The sequence below is a fragment of the Dendrobium catenatum genome, unplaced genomic scaffold (assembly GCF_001605985.2).
Source record: "Dendrobium catenatum unplaced genomic scaffold, ASM160598v2 fragScaff_scaffold_183, whole genome shotgun sequence".
NCBI lineage: Eukaryota > Viridiplantae > Streptophyta > Magnoliopsida > Asparagales > Orchidaceae > Dendrobium > Dendrobium catenatum.
In genome coordinates, this window is record NW_021318645.1 from 441,657 (window position 1) to 460,443 (window position 18,787).

The 18,787-nt window shown below is 34.7% G+C and overlaps 1 protein-coding gene across 1 annotated transcript in view; it reads left to right on the forward strand.

The window, feature by feature from the left end:
* LOC110097247 (putative acyl-activating enzyme 19) overlaps nt 1-13,876 on the forward strand; it is an 18,782-nt gene extending 4,906 nt beyond the window's left edge. Inside the window, exons 3-8 of the mRNA XM_020823512.2 lie at nt 4,102-4,186; nt 4,331-4,395; nt 5,231-5,290; nt 7,188-7,232; nt 12,735-12,844; nt 13,306-13,876. Coding sequence (XP_020679171.1) covers nt 4,102-4,186; nt 4,331-4,395; nt 5,231-5,290; nt 7,188-7,232; nt 12,735-12,844; nt 13,306-13,528 — 588 coding nt within the window. The 3' untranslated portion in view covers nt 13,529-13,876. The remainder of the gene's footprint in view (nt 1-4,101; nt 4,187-4,330; nt 4,396-5,230; nt 5,291-7,187; nt 7,233-12,734; nt 12,845-13,305) is intronic.
* The last annotated feature ends 4,911 nt before the right edge of the window (nt 13,877-18,787 follow it).

Consider the following 18,787-nt stretch of genomic DNA (forward strand, 5'->3'; position numbering starts at 1 on the left):
TTAATAATAATTAATTATATGAATCATAATTAATTAAAATTAATTCTAATCATAATAATTATAATCAATTAATCAAAATTAATTATAATTAATTATAGTAATTAATTAAAAATAATAATTAAATTAATTAGAATTAATTAAAAGTAATTATATAAATAAAAAAATATTTTTTTTTTCTTAAATCCCTTGATCTAGCGGAATTACGGGATTTGGCCGAGTGGTGTGTGCAAGGGAGAGGTTTACCTTCACTGCCAGCAAGCTGCAGCTCTTGCTTCTGATCAAACTATCGCAACTTCCGGTGCGACGGCAAGGGAACAACGTCGACGGAGCAAAGCCGAACCTCCACAGAGGAGCCGAAGCTTCACTGTCCGCGAGCTCCTATGGTTGCTTCCGATCAAAATGCCGGAACTTCCAATTTGACGGGAAGGAAAGTCGGAGAAGGAACAAAGTCACACGTCCACGACGGAACTGGAGGTGCCGGAGAGGCTATAGGGAAGGGAGGAAGCTGTCTTCACAGCCGCGAGCTCCAGTTCTTGCCTCCGATCAAAGTTCCGTAACTTCCAATCCAATAGGGAAAGGAAAGTTGTCGTTGGAGCCGGAGGAGTGCGCGAAAGAGAGAACGTTGCCTTCGCAGTCGGCGAGCTCCAGTTGCTTCTTCCGATCAAAATGTCGGAACCTCCGCTTCAACAGGAAGGAAATGTCGTCGAATTGGCGAAGTCGAAAAGCACAGAGGGAGGGAGAAATATCGGAGAGCGAGAGAATGAGGTGAATCCCTTCCTACGGCTCTTTTTACGACTGCCAGAGAGATCGTGAGAGATGTGATGTCGTCGTGCGAGCCTTATGCGGAGATCGTGGGAAAATAAGCGACGTCGTGCTGAATTCGGCGCCGGACAGGTACGTGGATTTTAATTTTTTTGTTTTCTCTTTTGTTTTATACAGCAGGTCAACAATCCGCTTGCGTGAATGTTATGTATCTGATAGCTTATTTACATTTTGAGCCCTGTTGTGCATTCAAAATAGTGTTGCTTGGTTGCATTTAGTCCTCACATCTTTGAGTTTTGCATATTTAACATGCTCTTATTCATGCTTGTTGGCGAGCGATTATATTCTATTCATCCTCATTAGGGATGTCCAATTTCTTGTTGTTCATTTTCGTGTTAAGTTTTGGTTCTTACAATTCATTTGACACGACAGGTTTTGCATTTTGTGTTGATATTTCATTTTTGCTGTTTTTCTCTTTTATTTTCATTTTACTCACGTTATTGAGTCTATAAATTCAGCATTTTGGTGTCTCCTAGGTGTATGGGGAATCTACGAGGGCCTTCTCATCACGCCAATAATAACGTGCATTATTGATGTCATAAGATATCATGGCTAAAGGGTCTTATATTTCATTGAACTTAAAAATGTGTGCATATGTTTTCATGTATCTATTTAAAATTTAAAATTTTTATTTTGCTCTGTTGGAACAACGTTTAGATTTTAATTTTCCCATTGTTTTAATAAAAATACGCACAGGGTTTCTTTGCTGTGCTGATAGCGTTGATTACGACTTTCTTTGTTGAGTTAAAAAAAGCTCACACAGGTTCTGCTTGTTACCCCAAGTGTGTCACAATGAGGATTTTAAGAGTTTGGAGTTTTTACATGTTGCATTTTATACTTATGTAAGAGATCGATGAGATTTCCGAGGCGTGGACCAACACTTTTTTTAATTTCTCTTTTTCTTTCCCTTTTTTTGAAGCCTTTTTTCTCTCTTTTCACGCTATATTCTCTTTCTATATATATATATATATTCATGACCCATCTTTAGCACTTGAAATATCAAGTCAGGAACAAACAGTCAAATGGTAGTTAGATTTCTTTCAACTAACAATTAAAATAATCCAATAAAATACTTTAAAAAATGTAAAGAGCCACTAATTTTTAAACTCAATTTAAACCATGGGCAAAGCAAGTCTACTTCAAAGATGTCAAAGTAATTGAATTGAAATTTTGTGCATAACATTACTTAATACCTATTTTCACTTATACCTCTTTTCCTGTGTGCAAATCCTTCTATTTCAATTATTCAATCTTTAGGAGTATTAATGATATATTTTATTTGTAATTGATTGAGTTCACAAAACAAACTTAGTGGCTAATTACAATTTTAATACGTAGAATAAAATTCAAGGGAATCATCATAAGTAATTATTAAATATTTTATTTGCAAGAATTTATGCAGAAATATTTGGTGTGATAAAGGCAGCAATATCATTTTACTGAAGATAATATTTTTTTTTTATTATCATTTCATATCTTTTTATTTAACACTCGTAATAGGAGTATTGTCTAAAATGTGCACCAATTAAGGTAAAATAATTTTCATTTTCATGCCTTTTTCATTTTACTTGGGAGTACACTACGTCTCTGACTAGTATTATGAGGGGTTGACTTTTTCGATATGAATATGGACATTTTCATTCTTCGACCTGCTAGCACTAGATCTGCTTCCACTGATGATGCTTCTAATAGATCTATTGGGTCAACAGGTACTTTCACTGCATCAACAGAGTAAAGGTAACCCACTGAATCAATGGGCTGTGCTCCCACTCTTCTCCCGTTGGTCTAGTTCTTTCATAACCGGTAATTAAGAATCTAAAGAAAGCAATTCTCAAAGTATTCCCTTCACTTTATGGACTATCTTTCAACCCGAACTTGGCGACCTCGACGTCATCACTAACCTGCGATGAAATTTTACTATTTGTTTAGCTTTGATAATCTTTATGCTCCGCATCCTTTATTTCAATACTTAACGATCAAAAAATAATTTCTTATGAGATATCTATTTTAATTACTTCTCTTTAATTCGACTTAAATATCTAATTTAGCACTGTAAACCTACATTTTACACACTTCTCTAATTCCTTAATACAGTTGCACTTATAACATAACACTAAGATTTAATTTACATGACATTGGAGCTATTGACTGGGATTGTCAATGAGCGTTGAAGGATTGGGAGTGGATGAGTAGCATTAGAGTGGGATTAGCGGTAGGTGTTGGGGGATCAGGAGTGTGGTTGTTCACGGGCACTATGGATGAGCAGGATTGATGGGCAAGGGAAAAATCAAGTAGGGGACAACTGCTAGGGTTAGGTTTAACATCAATCTGAAACCAAATTGAGTGGAAAACAAAAAGATTTCGTAGTCTCATCTAGTAGAAAACCCATTTATTTTATGGAGGGATCAATACAATGCGCAAATGTATAATGATATAAACATACTCCATTAACTTTATTAAATAAAGGAATCTATGCCATAAGTCTATGTACAATAATACAAACAGGCTCTGCCAACTATACATGGAATATTTTCCTAAAAATAATGTTTCCTATCATAGTAATTTACTAATTGGATGTTACATTGTCATAATAAGATCATATGAAAATAAGTCTATCCACATGGAATGATGATAGTCCATCCATGATGGTCTATCTTCTTACAAAAAATATACATTAATATGAAAAATATTTGTTTATGAATGAGGGCCATTAATCTCTGTTTGGTGTGTATTTGCATGGGTGGGCCTTTGATTTATTATTAGCAGTTTCTTTGCCCTTTTTTATGTGTATGAGTGAATTCCTAGATTATATTTTTCACCTCATTGTGATCATTATAGATCTTCCATTATTTTTTATGATTCCATATCCTTGTGTCCTCTTATCATGCACAAGCTTCCTAGGTGGTGGATGCATTGTGAACCTACAGCGAGTTCCGGTGCTCTTCTTATTCTTTAACAACCGATCACGTTTGTATAAAAAAGTTAATAATCATCTGGGATCTTTATTCGTGGATTAAATGCATGTTCAAATTTGGCCAGGCATGCAAATCTTCCTTACACAGCTATAAAAAGTGATTGTGTGGGTGCATTATTTTTGATTATTTTTATGTAGCACCACTTCTAAAACTTACTATTGTATTTTAGGTTTGCTAACAGGTATGGCCTTGCAAAGTGATCCTTTTGCGTGCATGTAATTTATTATTTAATCTTGTAATTATCTTTTCCAGAAACCTATCTATTCTGATGCGTGGTTCAATATATATTTCCTGAATTGGTCAGGTTACACCGTTTGGCTTTTTATGGAGGTATGAGGCAGACGCACCATTATTTGGATCTCTTTGTCTAGATTCTTCCAGTGGTAATGGTACGCTGTTTCTGATGGTTCATGTGCTTTGCTTTACGGTCTATTTTCTGTTTATCTTTTAAATTTTGTTTTATTGGTGAAATTTTCTCTCTTTCCTGACTTAATTGTTTAATAACTTTTATATATTGGATTTTCCTTTACCAGTCTTCTGTTGCTCAGTGAATGGGAGTGTGATGGCTCTAAACCCAAAAGGCCATTCTGTTTGGAAGGTATTTCCTGCCGAGCTTACTGTGATTTCTTACAGACTAATTTTAGTGCCTTTGACTTTCTGTTTCACTCGTGGGAATTTTTGCCTTTAAAAGAAGGCAGAAAAAATCATAACTAATCCCTAAAATCGGAATGTTTTACTGAAGAACTCAGATTTTCTCTAAACATTTTCCTTTGTGGAATTGTGTGCACTGAAGCTCAATTTCTGCTCATGGGATGGAAACTTTGTATTCTGATATTATATCTCCTTCAATCTCTCACAAAGTTTGTAAAACGTTTAATTATACCCCGTTAGGTTACATGAATCTGTCTCGTGGTAATGCATATGTTAGAGAGATGGTTATTTAAGGTTTATACCAAGATTTGATAGAATTACTGTATAAGGATTAGGAAGATAAATGATTTTATCAAAAGATTAAAACAAAATATAGCTATAAGTTATGCCAAAAATGTTTGCATAAAATAGATTTACAACCTTATGTACCACTCAATAGGATTTAGAAGAGTATAATTCATGAACACTTGAAAGACTATTTAACGTCATGTAATCAAAGCATGATAAAAAATATCTTCATTGGATTAGTTTTTTGGTTAGAAAATATTAGAAACTAAAATTTCGTATTAGATTTAAATGAGAATTTGACTCTTAAGAGGACACAATAGAGAGAAAACATTCATGTAGCCGGTCCCATGTAGTGGGATAAAGACTTGTGTTGTTGTTGTTGATTAGTTTTATGTCAACTTTGGCCTTCTTACGACAAGGAACAGTTCAGCTATATGAGATGTGCTTGTTTCCGATAACTATTAATATCTGCTTTTGATGTTTTGATTTGTTAGGCGAGTGTTGGTGGTCCAATATTTGCTGGGGCATGCATATCTTTCACTCTTCCCTCACAGGTAAAATTACTATTTAAGATATTTGATTTTCTTAAAAATTCCTTTTAAAAAAAGGTAAGATTGTAGGCAAGTCTACCTTAAATCTGATTATATACGGAGGTCATTGTTGGTTTAAAACCAACCAATTCTGTTTTATTAAGCAAGAACACTCCTACCGTTTGAATTTGTGTCCCAAAAACCTTACCGTATACTTGCAATTTGATGTGGTCCGTCTCACATGGCTATTTTAAATATCTCACTTCTCTTATTCTCAAATCTGGTATTAAATTATAATAAAATGTAGTCATGCTTGCCACCCTCCTTGGGAGACTAGCTTTCTTAGAATGGTTACATGCTTCTTCTTCTTCTCTCTCTCTCTCTCTCTCTCTCTCTCTCTCTGATATATATATATATATATATATATGTTTATTTAAAACCATTTATCTTTTCCTAAATAGCCTTCTGCAACTCCATACTCCATCATCAAGCCTCCCTAGTTGCACATGATCTATTTTGGACTCTTAAATTTTTTGTACAAATTTCTTATTGAAATTTGACTTCACAATTTATCCTTTGTAATTTGAAAAGTTTTTATTTACGTGCATTGCTAGTAAATCTAGTTTTATACTTCTGCATTCTAACATGTGAAGTGCAATCAGTACTTTTATTTGATAAGGGCCGTCTCCTCATTTCCTGATTAGAAATTTATTATTTGGTGTTTCCTTCCGCCCAAACCTCCCTGTAGCCCTTCCCAACTGTGTATATAATTGCATACATTACATGCGAGCATTCTTCACCAAATGATCCTTCCATTTTCAAACTTCTAAACAAAAAAAATTGTATCCTTAAAAAAAATAAAAATTATGCATTCCTATCAGTCACGCCTCTGGGATGTCCGTAGATGCTGATGCTCAAGATATGAATGCCTTTATTTATTTTTTTTATTGTATTTTGAATTTTTTTTAAACCTTCTACATATTCATACAGTTACACTAGTTTAGAACATGTAAACCTCCGATGGAATTTGCATGTGTTGTCAGTATCATGGCCATTTTTCCAACTCGGAACTGCATGTCATCAGCTACACGAATCGTTCTTACCACAAACTATAATTTTACTTCTATTGATTCCAGGGAAACTATATTTCTTACTGTCATGCTTACTCCATTCCTTTTTTATCTCATTCTTGTTGCACATAAATTATCCTCAGTGCTGATCCCCTTTCTTAGATTCTATGTTGTTACAGTGTACTTCTTTACCAGCCTATATCATCACCCTCATATTTCGAAAGTTCCTATATTGTTTTGTATTGTTTTTTTTACAATTAATTGGAACATGAGGTGAGGAAAATTTTCCAGATTACTTGAAAGTTTCCCCTTCATTTTCTTAAGAACCAGTATTTCGCCTCAAGTTACCTCATTTATGAGAGATCAGGTCAATGAATTCCAACGTAACAGAAAATAAGTTTTGGAGCTTGCAATTGCAAAGGCTTCATACTTGAATAAAGCTCAACTCTAATGATTTTGTTATTTTCATCTCTAAAAGGTTGTCGCTTGTGAACAAGATTCCTGCCTAGTTTTGGGAAGGAATACATTTATCCGTCCCCAGACCCTATAGGGGTAGGAGTTAGTGCAATTTGTATGTTATTTTATTCATTATCCAGTAAGCCTTTCTCAATCCTGGAAGGCTTTCCATGATGATAAGGTTTTTTGGGTACTTGGTCGCTCTATATGCCTAACCATAGATAAAATTTTTGGTTTCGCTGAAATTTGTAAGCAATAATAGGAGGTAGAATTTTAGTCATGTCTTTTGATTTAAAGTATGTATATTAAAGTAAGAGTAATGCAAATATCTACGCCTGATGAGTCTTGACTCATATACTTCTATTGAAAATACTGACACACAAATTCATTCGCAGCTGTTGATTTGTTCTCGAAATGGTGGTCTGTACTCAATTGACATGGTGAGTTTTTTATAAATATCTTATGCATCGAACCTTTTAGTATGATAACTATAAAATCATTTTGTTGAATCCTAAAATGCCAGTTGTGAAATTTAATGCAGTCAAAGGAGTGTAATTAAGGACTTGACTTTTAGTCACACTCCAGATGTGTAATTTCAGTACATGTCGACAACAAGGGACGCTATGACATAATTAACCTTAAGTTTTGAGAGTTAAGATTGATTAAAACCTATTTTGTATTTGCAAGTGAATGTTCATATGCGAGTAATTATAAATAATAAGCGTATGCAAATAAAAGTAAGTAATATTTATTTCGTTAATATTACCCATAACAAGAGTACAACAAAGAAGCAAAACAATTGATAGAAAAGAAATTGGAAGAATTAATGCATATGCAAAACTATGAAATTATACAAGTAGAGCTACTACCTAAACTTAAAAATATTGAATAAAATCCTATTGCTGCAAGATCTACCCCCATGGTGATGTTCTACAAAACACTGTAGTAGAACCTATTATAAGAAAATCTTACAACTAATGAGTTTGATGATTCAAACTCAACAACTCCTATTTGTTAAAGTATAAATGATAGGACATTAGGGCATGCAATATGAACAAAAAAATGTATGATTTATTGTATAATTGTGGTAATAAATGACATTATACCAACAATTTGAAAGGTTATAGCATTGGTGAAAGAGTGTCATCCTTTTAGGTAATCTATAGTCAGTATATTTATAGTCATTTGTATGAAAAATGGTAAGTATTGCACTTCTATCCAACAGTTCATATGCCATCACATAAGATATACTAAGACATTTATATATATACTTGTTGACCATCAGATAATGAACAACAGCAAAAAAAAAAAAAAAAAAAAAAAAAAAAAAAAAGAGAAAAAGAAATCAAAACAAAAATCCACGTAATCCTGAAATCCGGCAAGAAATCTCGCAAAATACCTGTAGCTCGGCGCCGCTCGATGTCTCGATCGGAAATCCTGCAGAAATCCCGTAAACCTACCTCGATTTCGCTCCTCTTCGCGTCGTTAAATAGGAGCCGAAGCCTCTTCTCTCGTTCGCTTCCTCCCACGACGCTCCTCTGCTCCCGAACTCCTCTCGCACGACCCCCTCCCGATCTCGTCGCTGCTTCTCTGCTCCCGGAGCTCCTTCCACGCCGACTCCCCTGCTTCTTCAGCCCGCAGAGAGAGAGAGAGAGAGAGAGAGAGAGAGAGAGAGAGAGTATAACTTTTCTCTAGCGTGGTGAGAAGGGAATTCGTTGCGATGCTTGCGACAGGGCGGGTAATCAAAACACCATTTTCGGCGTTAGTGTCGGACCGAAAAACCAATTCATGCACGCTTTTCTCTAGCGTGGTGGGAAGGGAATCCGGTGCGACGCCTACGGCGAGGTGGGGTCAAATATAAAATTGCTTATTTTAAACCGATGCCCGTAACCCATGCACGCCTTTCTCTGGCGTGGTGGGGAATAAAATTATTACGGCCGCGGTGTCCTCTTTTGAGGGCACCTACCGTGCACGCTTTTCTCTAGCGTGGCGGGAGGCCCAGTTTTCCGTGGTTTTCCCCTAAACGGGGGAGACGCCGGAAGGCTGCCGAAATTTCGGGTAAATGCAATTCGTACTTTGAACAATGTGGAGCCTTACTTGGACATTGATTGGAGCATCAAATGGACTTAATTCAAACTCAAACAATCTAATAACTTGAATGCAAACGAAACAAGAGAATGGCTCGAATTCAAGTGAACTACAGGGGACTTATGAACTCGGACCGGATTGAACAACAGTGAGCAATTTGAACATGCAATGAAACTTGCAAAGACGCAGAGGACTTGTACTTGGACTATTGGACATAATACAAAGATTTATAACTTAAGAAAGATAAAGTTGAAATGAGAACTTAACATGAGCTCAAAATTTGAACATCATTTGTACACTAATTGAGAATGATTTGGACAATCCGGATTCAAGCAAGGATTTAATCCAAACAGCGAAGAATCCATCTTGATCCATACTTGAATTAAAATGAATAATGCGAAAAAATCAAGCTCTAATTCGTTGAATGTATGAGCACGATAAAATATAAATGTTGATCAATAAATATGATCATGGAAGCAAAGGGATTGAAGACTCATGTTGAAGCCTTAGTAAGCGTGATTGTTATTTTGCTCACAAGCAACAATGAATTCAATTTGAAGAATGAGCAAGGATCAAATAAATGTGAACTTGACATTGAATAGAGAAATTTCAAAGTGCAAACAGAGATTCATTTTGCATAATGAGTGGGCATGATGGCATCCCCATCACCAAAAATAATCAAACTCTGAGAAGAAATATCAAAGAAAAAAAGATCAAATGTAAGTAAGCAATAATTCGTAGTGGACAAGGATGTTGCCAACACAACTTGCTCATAAGTGTTAGTCAAATGGAAGAAATGTGACATGGTTATAAGTCATGACATGAAACTCTAGAATGACGATATTTGACTTGAAATATCCACCTCATATTACGCTTACAAATGAACATGTACGGTTGTAATAGGTAATGCCAATATTGGTGACATGTGAGAAGCACAATCCATCCAACAACCAGTGCTAGTATATGTACAAATGAATACGCTAGGGATGATGCATAGTGAATGCGATATGACCCTACAGTTCACATACAAGCAATAATCATGAATTCACTGAAAATACAAGTACTTATGAACAACTGAATAAGCATCCACAAGTAAAATGTAGAAGAACTTCAACAAGTGCAAGCCCTACGGCTAAAGCAGGAGATTAGTTAGTGCACTATGATCCACCTACAGAAATCAATAAATAGTGCACGACAGTCTACCTGTACAAAGCAGCGAACAACTCAATTCAGAAGCTGCTAGGATACGCCACCGGATCTACAATATTCGTACAAGCAGACAGAAGACGTCTATTCCAAGAATACCCCCACACGTGCACTATAGTTTGTATACACATAGGCACACTAAAATGGGTAAATGTAATCAAATACCCGCATGGGCCCCGGCGAGCATATTGTAGAAACACATGTGACGTCTAGAGATGCTACGCGGGTTATTAAACTTGAACCCGATCCTTCTAAGTAGATGAAAGGAGTTGACAGGGTTCAATTATAAAATGCCCCCAAACATCCGCATGGGCCCCGGCGAATGTGTTATTGGTACACACGTGACGTCTAGGGATGCTGCGCGGGTCAATAAGTGAATTCTTTTTCGAATCCGATCCTTCTATACGAATCAATAGGAGTTGACAGGGTTCGAACCATTCAAACAAATACATGGTTGTGGAGACCGTTGTATTTGTTTCAATACATTCATATCAGGCCTTCAAGGCCTACAATCAAAAGAATTCACTATCAAGGGCATAAATCTTACGAAATCCGATCCTCTATCGATAATTTGATAGAGTCGACAAGATTCAATCAATAAAAGAGAAATGACCTCGAACACCCCAATGATGGTCGCGTTGATTGAAGATCTCAACCGGAGGGGTCCATTCCAAACACTTTCAAATTCCACCAAAAAATCTCAAATATCCAAAAAATTCCAAAATCCCAAAAATATTTAAAATTGAAATAAATCCATCAACACTTAAAGCAAGGCCCATCCATCCTCCGCAACAGTCTGCCGGGGTGGACAAATTCAAATAAACTCTAGCTCACAAAGAGCCAAATGCTTAGTCGAAAATATTACTAGGATCCATTCTCAACAATCTCTTGTCAGTAAGGACGTGGTACGTGTTCTCTAACCGGCAGTTTCACAACCAAATGACACTGCAGGTAAACGGTTATGACCCGGGGCCCTCTGAACCGAGTGGTTTCGCCGCCAAATGGCACCACAGATAGCTGTTATGGCCAGAACCAATACGCTCCTTAGTGGCATTAAATCCTTGAGATATGAATCAATAGGATATGATCGATAGGGCACAAAGCCCTCTGTTAGCTAAGGTGGATTTAAATTTATCCCCTTAGACAAACATCCATCCCAGGTCTACAAGGTACCCTTGGACGAAGCAACCCATGGCTGCCGACAAGGATCCTTCTTTCAGGTTGGGTCGACTACCTCCTCTGACTAAGTAGACCAGGGACCACGATGGCCCGGGATGACGGAACCATGGGATCTTGATCGGGTCTATCATCCATTCCCCCACCATCCGCTTTAAGTGCTAGGTGGTGAAATTTCTTATTTTAAATATCAAACTTTTCAAATCTTTCCAAATACCCAAATCCAAACCCAATTTCCAAATCCAATCCATGCTGCTACTATATGCTAGATAACACGTATACTCTACGTATCTGATTGACGACTAGCCTTAATCGAAAGTTCTCTCTCATGATCGGGAGGGGTAATTAACTATAGGGGCTTGCGTCTATAGGAAACCAGAACTCAGATCATAAAGTCCTCGCAAAATGAGGGCGAAATCTCTGGGTAGTGTCTTATCTACATACCCATCTGCATTCCAAAATTTACCCCGGAACTTATTCCGTTAAAACTCCCTCGCCAAATAAAAAAGTAAAGCGGGGAGGCTGGGGCCGAATTTTTGGAGCCCACAATACTCTCAGTCATTTATCATTATCTTTCCTAGTGTTAGGATGACTTGGTAAATCATATACATATATTACACTTAATGCTTACTAAATGGCCTGCAAGATCGAGTAATTGGCTTCTGAAAATAATTATTTAGATTCCTTTTATTGGATTTAATAGTAGCATGTTGTTGAAAACTAACTTTTAGAATTTTGGTGGTTGTCTTGAATTTAAATTTGAAAATAAAAAATGATAATAAGCTAAATTTAAAATAACAAAAAATAGTAAAATGAGATTGTAATCACTAAAAAACTAGAACAAAGTTGAACTGACAAAAGCTTACAGAAAACTTGTAACGTAATTGGAAAGGAGAAGATTCTCATAAAAATGCAAAGTAGACGTAACTACTCTTAACCCCTCTTTTTTCACACGTACACATGCACTCAAAAACACGATTCATTTAACAGAGTTTTTTACGAATTAAATCGCTAACCCCTCTCTCCTCTTCCTCTACCTCACACGTTTTAATGTTACTCATACTTTTATGTCTCAGATAATCTCCAAACTTTCCATATCCAGCCTCTGACTTAAACATAAATGCGTCATTTGCTTATGAGTCTGATGGATTTGAAGGTGGTTATTCGTACTAATAGGTTTATTATATTTATGTATTTTCTAACTCAGAAAGCTGATTGGATTTGATGTTTTTTTGACCAGTGTGCATCTATACTGATAGATACTGTAATATGCATGGGTGGAAATGTTGGTTTCTTACTAATTTAGAATGATTAAGGACCTATTTTTGTTTCTTTTGTCTGAAATGAAATTAAAATATTTCTAATTATATTCCATTCATTGGACAACGCATCGGTGGTCTTGTTGTAAAAAATATTTTGGCTTAACTGAACAAATGATTGAAAACACAGTTTTGTGGATACCTTTGTTGCAGGATAATGGAGCTGTGCTGTGGGAATATCAGACTGGTGACCCAATCACTGCATCCGCTTATGTGGATGAGCTGTGCTGTGTGATAGTCAAACCTTCACATCCATGCCACAGGCAATAAACCGCAAATTATAATGTCTGCACACCGAACGCAAGCTTGCGTCCGGATTGCTGCGCTTTTATCATGCTTTTTGATGTATTTTTGCAAAGGGCAGCTAATACACAATTTTAATGGCATATTAGCTTCCTTTTTCCTGCCCTTACAGAGTATTTGAAAAACACAGTAAAATGGTAGCGAGTAAGATATTTGCTGCGTTTTTGCTGCTCTTTTGCTGTATTTTTGCAAATACTCAGCAAAAGGGCAGCTAATATGCGATTAAAATTGTGTATTAGTTGCCCTTTTACAAAAATACATCAAAAGCACAATAAAAGCGCAGTAAAAATGCAACAATCCGAATGCAAGCTTGCGTCCGGTGTGCGCACAGAATAATTTTCCCAATAAACCACATCATACTCTGGTCTTTTTTTTTTCCCATCTCTTTCAGTGAAGAATAATCTAAATCACTGTGTTTCAGGTTGGCTTGCATTTGCAGTAGCTCTGGAAGAATTCATGTGTTACGAATCCATCCAAATGCCAAGCAAGAAAGAGCTGCTGGAGTTCCAGGAAACCAATTGGTGGAGGAATTCGCAGTCCTGCATCTCCCAGGTGACACATTTTCTTCACCTGTAATGATAGCCGGTCGAATCTTTGTTGGCTGTAGGGATGATTATGTACATTGTGTCGCTGTTAAAACATGATTGCTCTTCTGTAGAAACGCTAACTCAAAAGCTGGTCTACACGCCTCTTTGTTTAAAGTCTTAGGTTTCATTTGGGACGGCTTTCCTCTTGCTTCTTAAAGCAGGTTTTTAATACAAAAGTTAAAATTTTTTAACTAAAAAACTGCTTTAAGAAGCAGCAAAAAAGTCATCCCAAACAAGATATTATACATGTTATGAAATTTGTAATATCTTTGTTCTTTATATGGGAACTCATTTGTTTGTATGCTGCATTTTGTAGTTTAACTTTGGGACATTTTTCATCAGATAAACATTTAGATGTAAAAATGTATTTTTCTTTAGAATAAATCATACTTAGATGTTTATACATATCAAACGTTCTGCATATATATTTGTGTCAGTATTTTTCTCCATTTCAACAGTATTCTCTAAAGAAAGAAGGGTGCAAAAATTTAGCATGGCGTGATGCTTTTGCAGGGAAAATAAGACAGTTATTTTGGAAAATAATGAATAACCACTTAATTATGTAGCTTTCATTCTACCGAGAGGGGGAGCATAATGAATGATTGTTACTAATTTGTAGCACACCTAACATCATTGAGAAAGTTTTTTTTTATATGAAGGTCGATTAACTAGAGATTAACACTCATGCATTCTAATTAAGGTTTCGTTTGAGATAATTTTTTTATTGCTTTCTAAAACAATATTTTAGTATAAAATTTTTACTTCAAAAAAAAAAAAAGTACTAAAAACTTATTTTAGAAAGTAGTAATAAAGTTGTCCCAAATGAAGCTTAAGCCTTAATAAAAATGGATAACTTTGTGCTATTCATGTCATATAGAGTATGTTGACCCATTAATACAAGAATTGCATCATGATTTCATTTAAACTTAAGTGGATGTCTTATACGCTTAAATAGTTTTGTGGCAATCCTTATCAAGATAGCATTTTTGGTGTAGTTTGAAAAGTTTGAATCTTAGGTTTTGTTTTAGATGACTTTTTTATTGATCTCTAAAGTAGTTTTTTAGTAAAAAGATTTTATAAATTAAAATATTTTGTACTAATAAGATTCTAAACTAATAGAAGAGGAGATTTTTATGAGCAATTCTTTGCACTAGTACAGGACATATCAGTGGAAGATTACTGAGAGAGATTTCAGCATCTAGTCATTCGAGTGGAGCGATTTTTAGAGACAACATTGGAGGGGAACTTCTTGAAGGAACTCAAATTAGAGATCATAGCTGCAATGAATGTCATGAGTCCTTGTGATTTAGGTGAGGCCATGGAGTTGGCACGACTGGTTAAAAATTAGAGGTATAATGAGAAGGGAGCCTGACTAGCAATTCAGGAGGCTTTTATAGGATGACGACAACTCTTTTAACACCCAAAGGGCTTGTATCATGAAACATGAATGAGTCTCCTAGGGAGAATCCATTAGGAGGAAGTGGGGGGAACTTTAAAAGATTGACGGAGAGGGAGATGCTAGAGAAGAGGGCAAAGAGACTATGCTTTAGATGTGATGAGAAATATACTTCAGGGCACAAGTGTTGGGATCAAAATCTTCAGGTTCTCACCATCTATGATGACGAGAAGGTCTCCTTGAATTCAATGGTGGGATTCACTCTGGATCATACCATGAAGATGAAGGGGGAAATAACAGGGAGGTGGTAGTGTTGATTAATAGTGGGCTACCCATAATTTCATCTCCAACTAGGTTGTGGGCCAATTGGGGTGACATTAGTGCATACATGGTGTTATGGAGTGATGATGGATATAGGGAAGGTGGAGACGGGTCAGGAGATATGTAGGGGAGTAGTGTTAATCATATATGGTGTTCAGGTGAGGGGGGATTTTCTCCCATTAGAGTTAGGGAGCACTGATATCATTCATGGAATGAAGTTGTTGCAGACCTTGGGGGACACTAAGGTCAATTGGGGAGAATTGACAATGGAGATGATGGGGAGATATAGGGCTCACTAAAGTCATGATATCACTTAAAACTAAGGTGATGAGCATACATGAGGTGGAGGAAGGTTATTTGATGGAACCACATAGGCTTGAGAGGATTAGATTAGAGGAGGGCGAGGTCAGACGTCTTTCAGTACAACCATTGATTCAGCAGTTTAGTTTGGTTTCTCAGTTGCTTAGGGTTGCCTCCTTCATGGGGACATGAGCATGCTATCATTTTGAAAGAAGTAGTTTCACCTATCAGTGTTTATATGTATCATCATTCCCAAACCCAGAACAATGAGATCGAGAGATTGATTAGGGAGATGTTGGAGGAAGGAATTGTTTGATCCAATGTCAGTACATTTTTTAGTCTAGTGTTATTAGTCAAATGCTTCAATAATCATTTCGTTCGTTCCACCTTAAGGACGATTTGACACTTTGGGAGGGGAGTATTGTTAGACCGGTCTAGTCGGTCCATACGGGATCGGCTTACGAAACAGAGGCAGAACCCTATGCTTCATGCGTGATCTGATCGCCTAGACATAGCATTTTAGGAAGGTTTTTGAAGAGAGTTAGGAGGGAAATTTGAATGTAGGGGTTGTTTAGAGATTTCCTTCTGAATTTTATGCATTAAATAGTTTGTTTTCATAGGGTTAAGGTATCTGAAATTTGGTTGAAATTTGAGATCTCTTAGGTTTTAGGTTTTTGGGCTCTAGCGGCGTCTAGAGATTTTGGAGAGATTGATCCTCCTCATGAATTGAGGATCAATTATATCTTGCTATTTTTCGTTTCTATTTCATCAAATAATACAAATTATATATTGTTTTCGTGATTTTGTGTAGATTTTTGTGGAGAATTCTCTCTATTTTTCGAAGATTGATAGGAAATACTTGAGATCTACAAGTGTTTCCTATCATTTTGTTTGGGATAATTTTCTTACTACTATTTAAAGAAGCTTTTTAGTATTAAATTTCTTTTACTTTAAATATTTTTATACTAAAAACTTATTTTAGAAAGTAGTAAGAAAGTTGTTGTAAATGAAACATAAGGCTTCATAAGAATGGATAACTATGTGCAATTCATGTCATATAGTATATTGCCCCATTCATACAAGACTTGCATTGTGATTTCATTTAAACTTAAGTTGATGTATTTTACAATTAATTAGTTTTGTGGCAATCCTTATCTACCTAGTATTTTAGTTCTGGTTTGAAAAGTTTGAATCTTAGGCTTCGTTTTGGACAGCTTTCTTACTGTTCTCTAAAGTAGTTTTTATGTACTAAAAAGTTCAGAAAACAATAAAAAAAAGCCGTTCCAAACGAAGCTTTAGTTTTATCATGCGTTTACGTTTGTGCTTTAGTCATCTTTCTTTTCTAAGAAAGCATGACATCCTTGCTACTTTTCAAATGGATTTTAGTGTCATATATGTTGATATTATCTATCTCATGACCTATTTTATTGATTTTGATGATAACAAACACATGCTTAGATGTTCTAATTTGTGTGCTAAGTATTTCAGATGTAATGATGTGCATAGTAATTACTTATGAGATTTATATTGCACAACTCAAGTTCGATCAAATGTTGAGATCAAGATGAACAACTTGGAAGGACTTTATGTTATCGTACGAGTATGCTAGTTGTCCATTAATATTTATTTGCATGGTTTGATTTGCTCACAATCTAAATATCTATTAATTATATATTAGATAAAGAAATATATAAGATTTCTTTATTAAATAAATTTTATAAGCTTCATTGATTAAATAATTGTTATCAAATATCAAAATATATATAATTAAGGAAATTAAATGTAATAAGCATATTTGGTAAAACTTTTATTATTTATTCATTTTAAATTGACTTGTTTCACATTAATTTATTGATGTATGATTTATTTTATTTAAATTACATCATATTATTATATGAATATTCAATATATCCTTAAATATTTTAAAATGTGCATATGTTCTTATTTTGCTGCATATCATATTAATTTGAAGGAAACATAATATTATTTTTATTGCTTTAGATTCCTTGGATTATGTAGGTAAAAATTGATAGGTTATATGACTCATTTAGATCTCATTTGAATTTATAATGAATTTCTAAATATTATCAAATTTTAATATAATTTTATGGGTAGTTATTTTTGCCTTATTTTGAATGTATATGAAGACTTTTTGACTTCCCATGTGACTAGCTGTTTTATAGCCATTTGAAGCTTATATCTATTTAAAATATAAATGAATTCTTGATCAAATATAATATTATTAGTTGATAAATTAATATTAGATTAATAATTTTATTCAAATTTATCTTTTATTTACTCTTTCTCTTTAAAATACCTATATTCCTCTTCATGTGCACAAAAAGAAAAACTATAACAATTCTTTCATTCTTCTTTTCTTCTTTACATGCTAAATCTTGAGAGGATAAACTTTGATTTTTATCCCAATAGCGCTTTTCATTTGCGAGATCGAATCCTTGATTAAAAAACTTCAATACACAAAATCGTGTAATATCTCTTAGAGCTCTTGAGTTTGTTTTCCTTCGTTAAATCTTTACTTGTTGTTCTTTTAGCTATCACCCTATATTTCTTTCTTGAAAATATTTATTATTTGGTGAAATACTAGTAGGGGATGTTATATTAAGTTTTCTATATTACATCTTTTAAATCCGTAAAGTTAGCAAAGCAAATATTTTTATTTTCTTTAATGTGGCATAAATTTACATTTAAAATCTAATTCATTTTTTTTTAGATTTGAAGAGTTAAAGTTTAAATAACCAAGAAAATATTATTCATATTTTTATCAAAATATAAATCTATCTTAAAGTGAGTAAATTTAATATTCAATTTGCAAGTAGTGAGATGATTAAAATTAATTTGAAAGATCACATCAAATATTGTGGACATTTTATTGCAAGATAATTTGAGCTTGTATTATTTACATCAAATTGTATTTTCATTTTCTTATCTAAGCCATTTCGCTTAGTAAAGTTTAAATTGTAATTAGATTGAGTTGTACTCGCCCATATTAGAGAGTACTTATGTTGTAAAGAAATTTTTTGGTTAAAAATGTAAGATTTGCAATTCAAATCTGGGATTAGTGAATTCTAGCCCGAGAGTTGACTAGCGTGGACGTAGGTCATATTGAAATCCGGGCCGAACCACATAAAATATTGTCTTATTTTTATTTCTTGCGTCTATTTTCTTTATCTTTTTTGTAAAAAATGTGTGATTTCTTATTCTTTTTAAAATAACTTTAAAATCATTTTAATTATCTTCTTTCAATAAAAATTTTAAAAACTTCAATTCAACACCCCCCA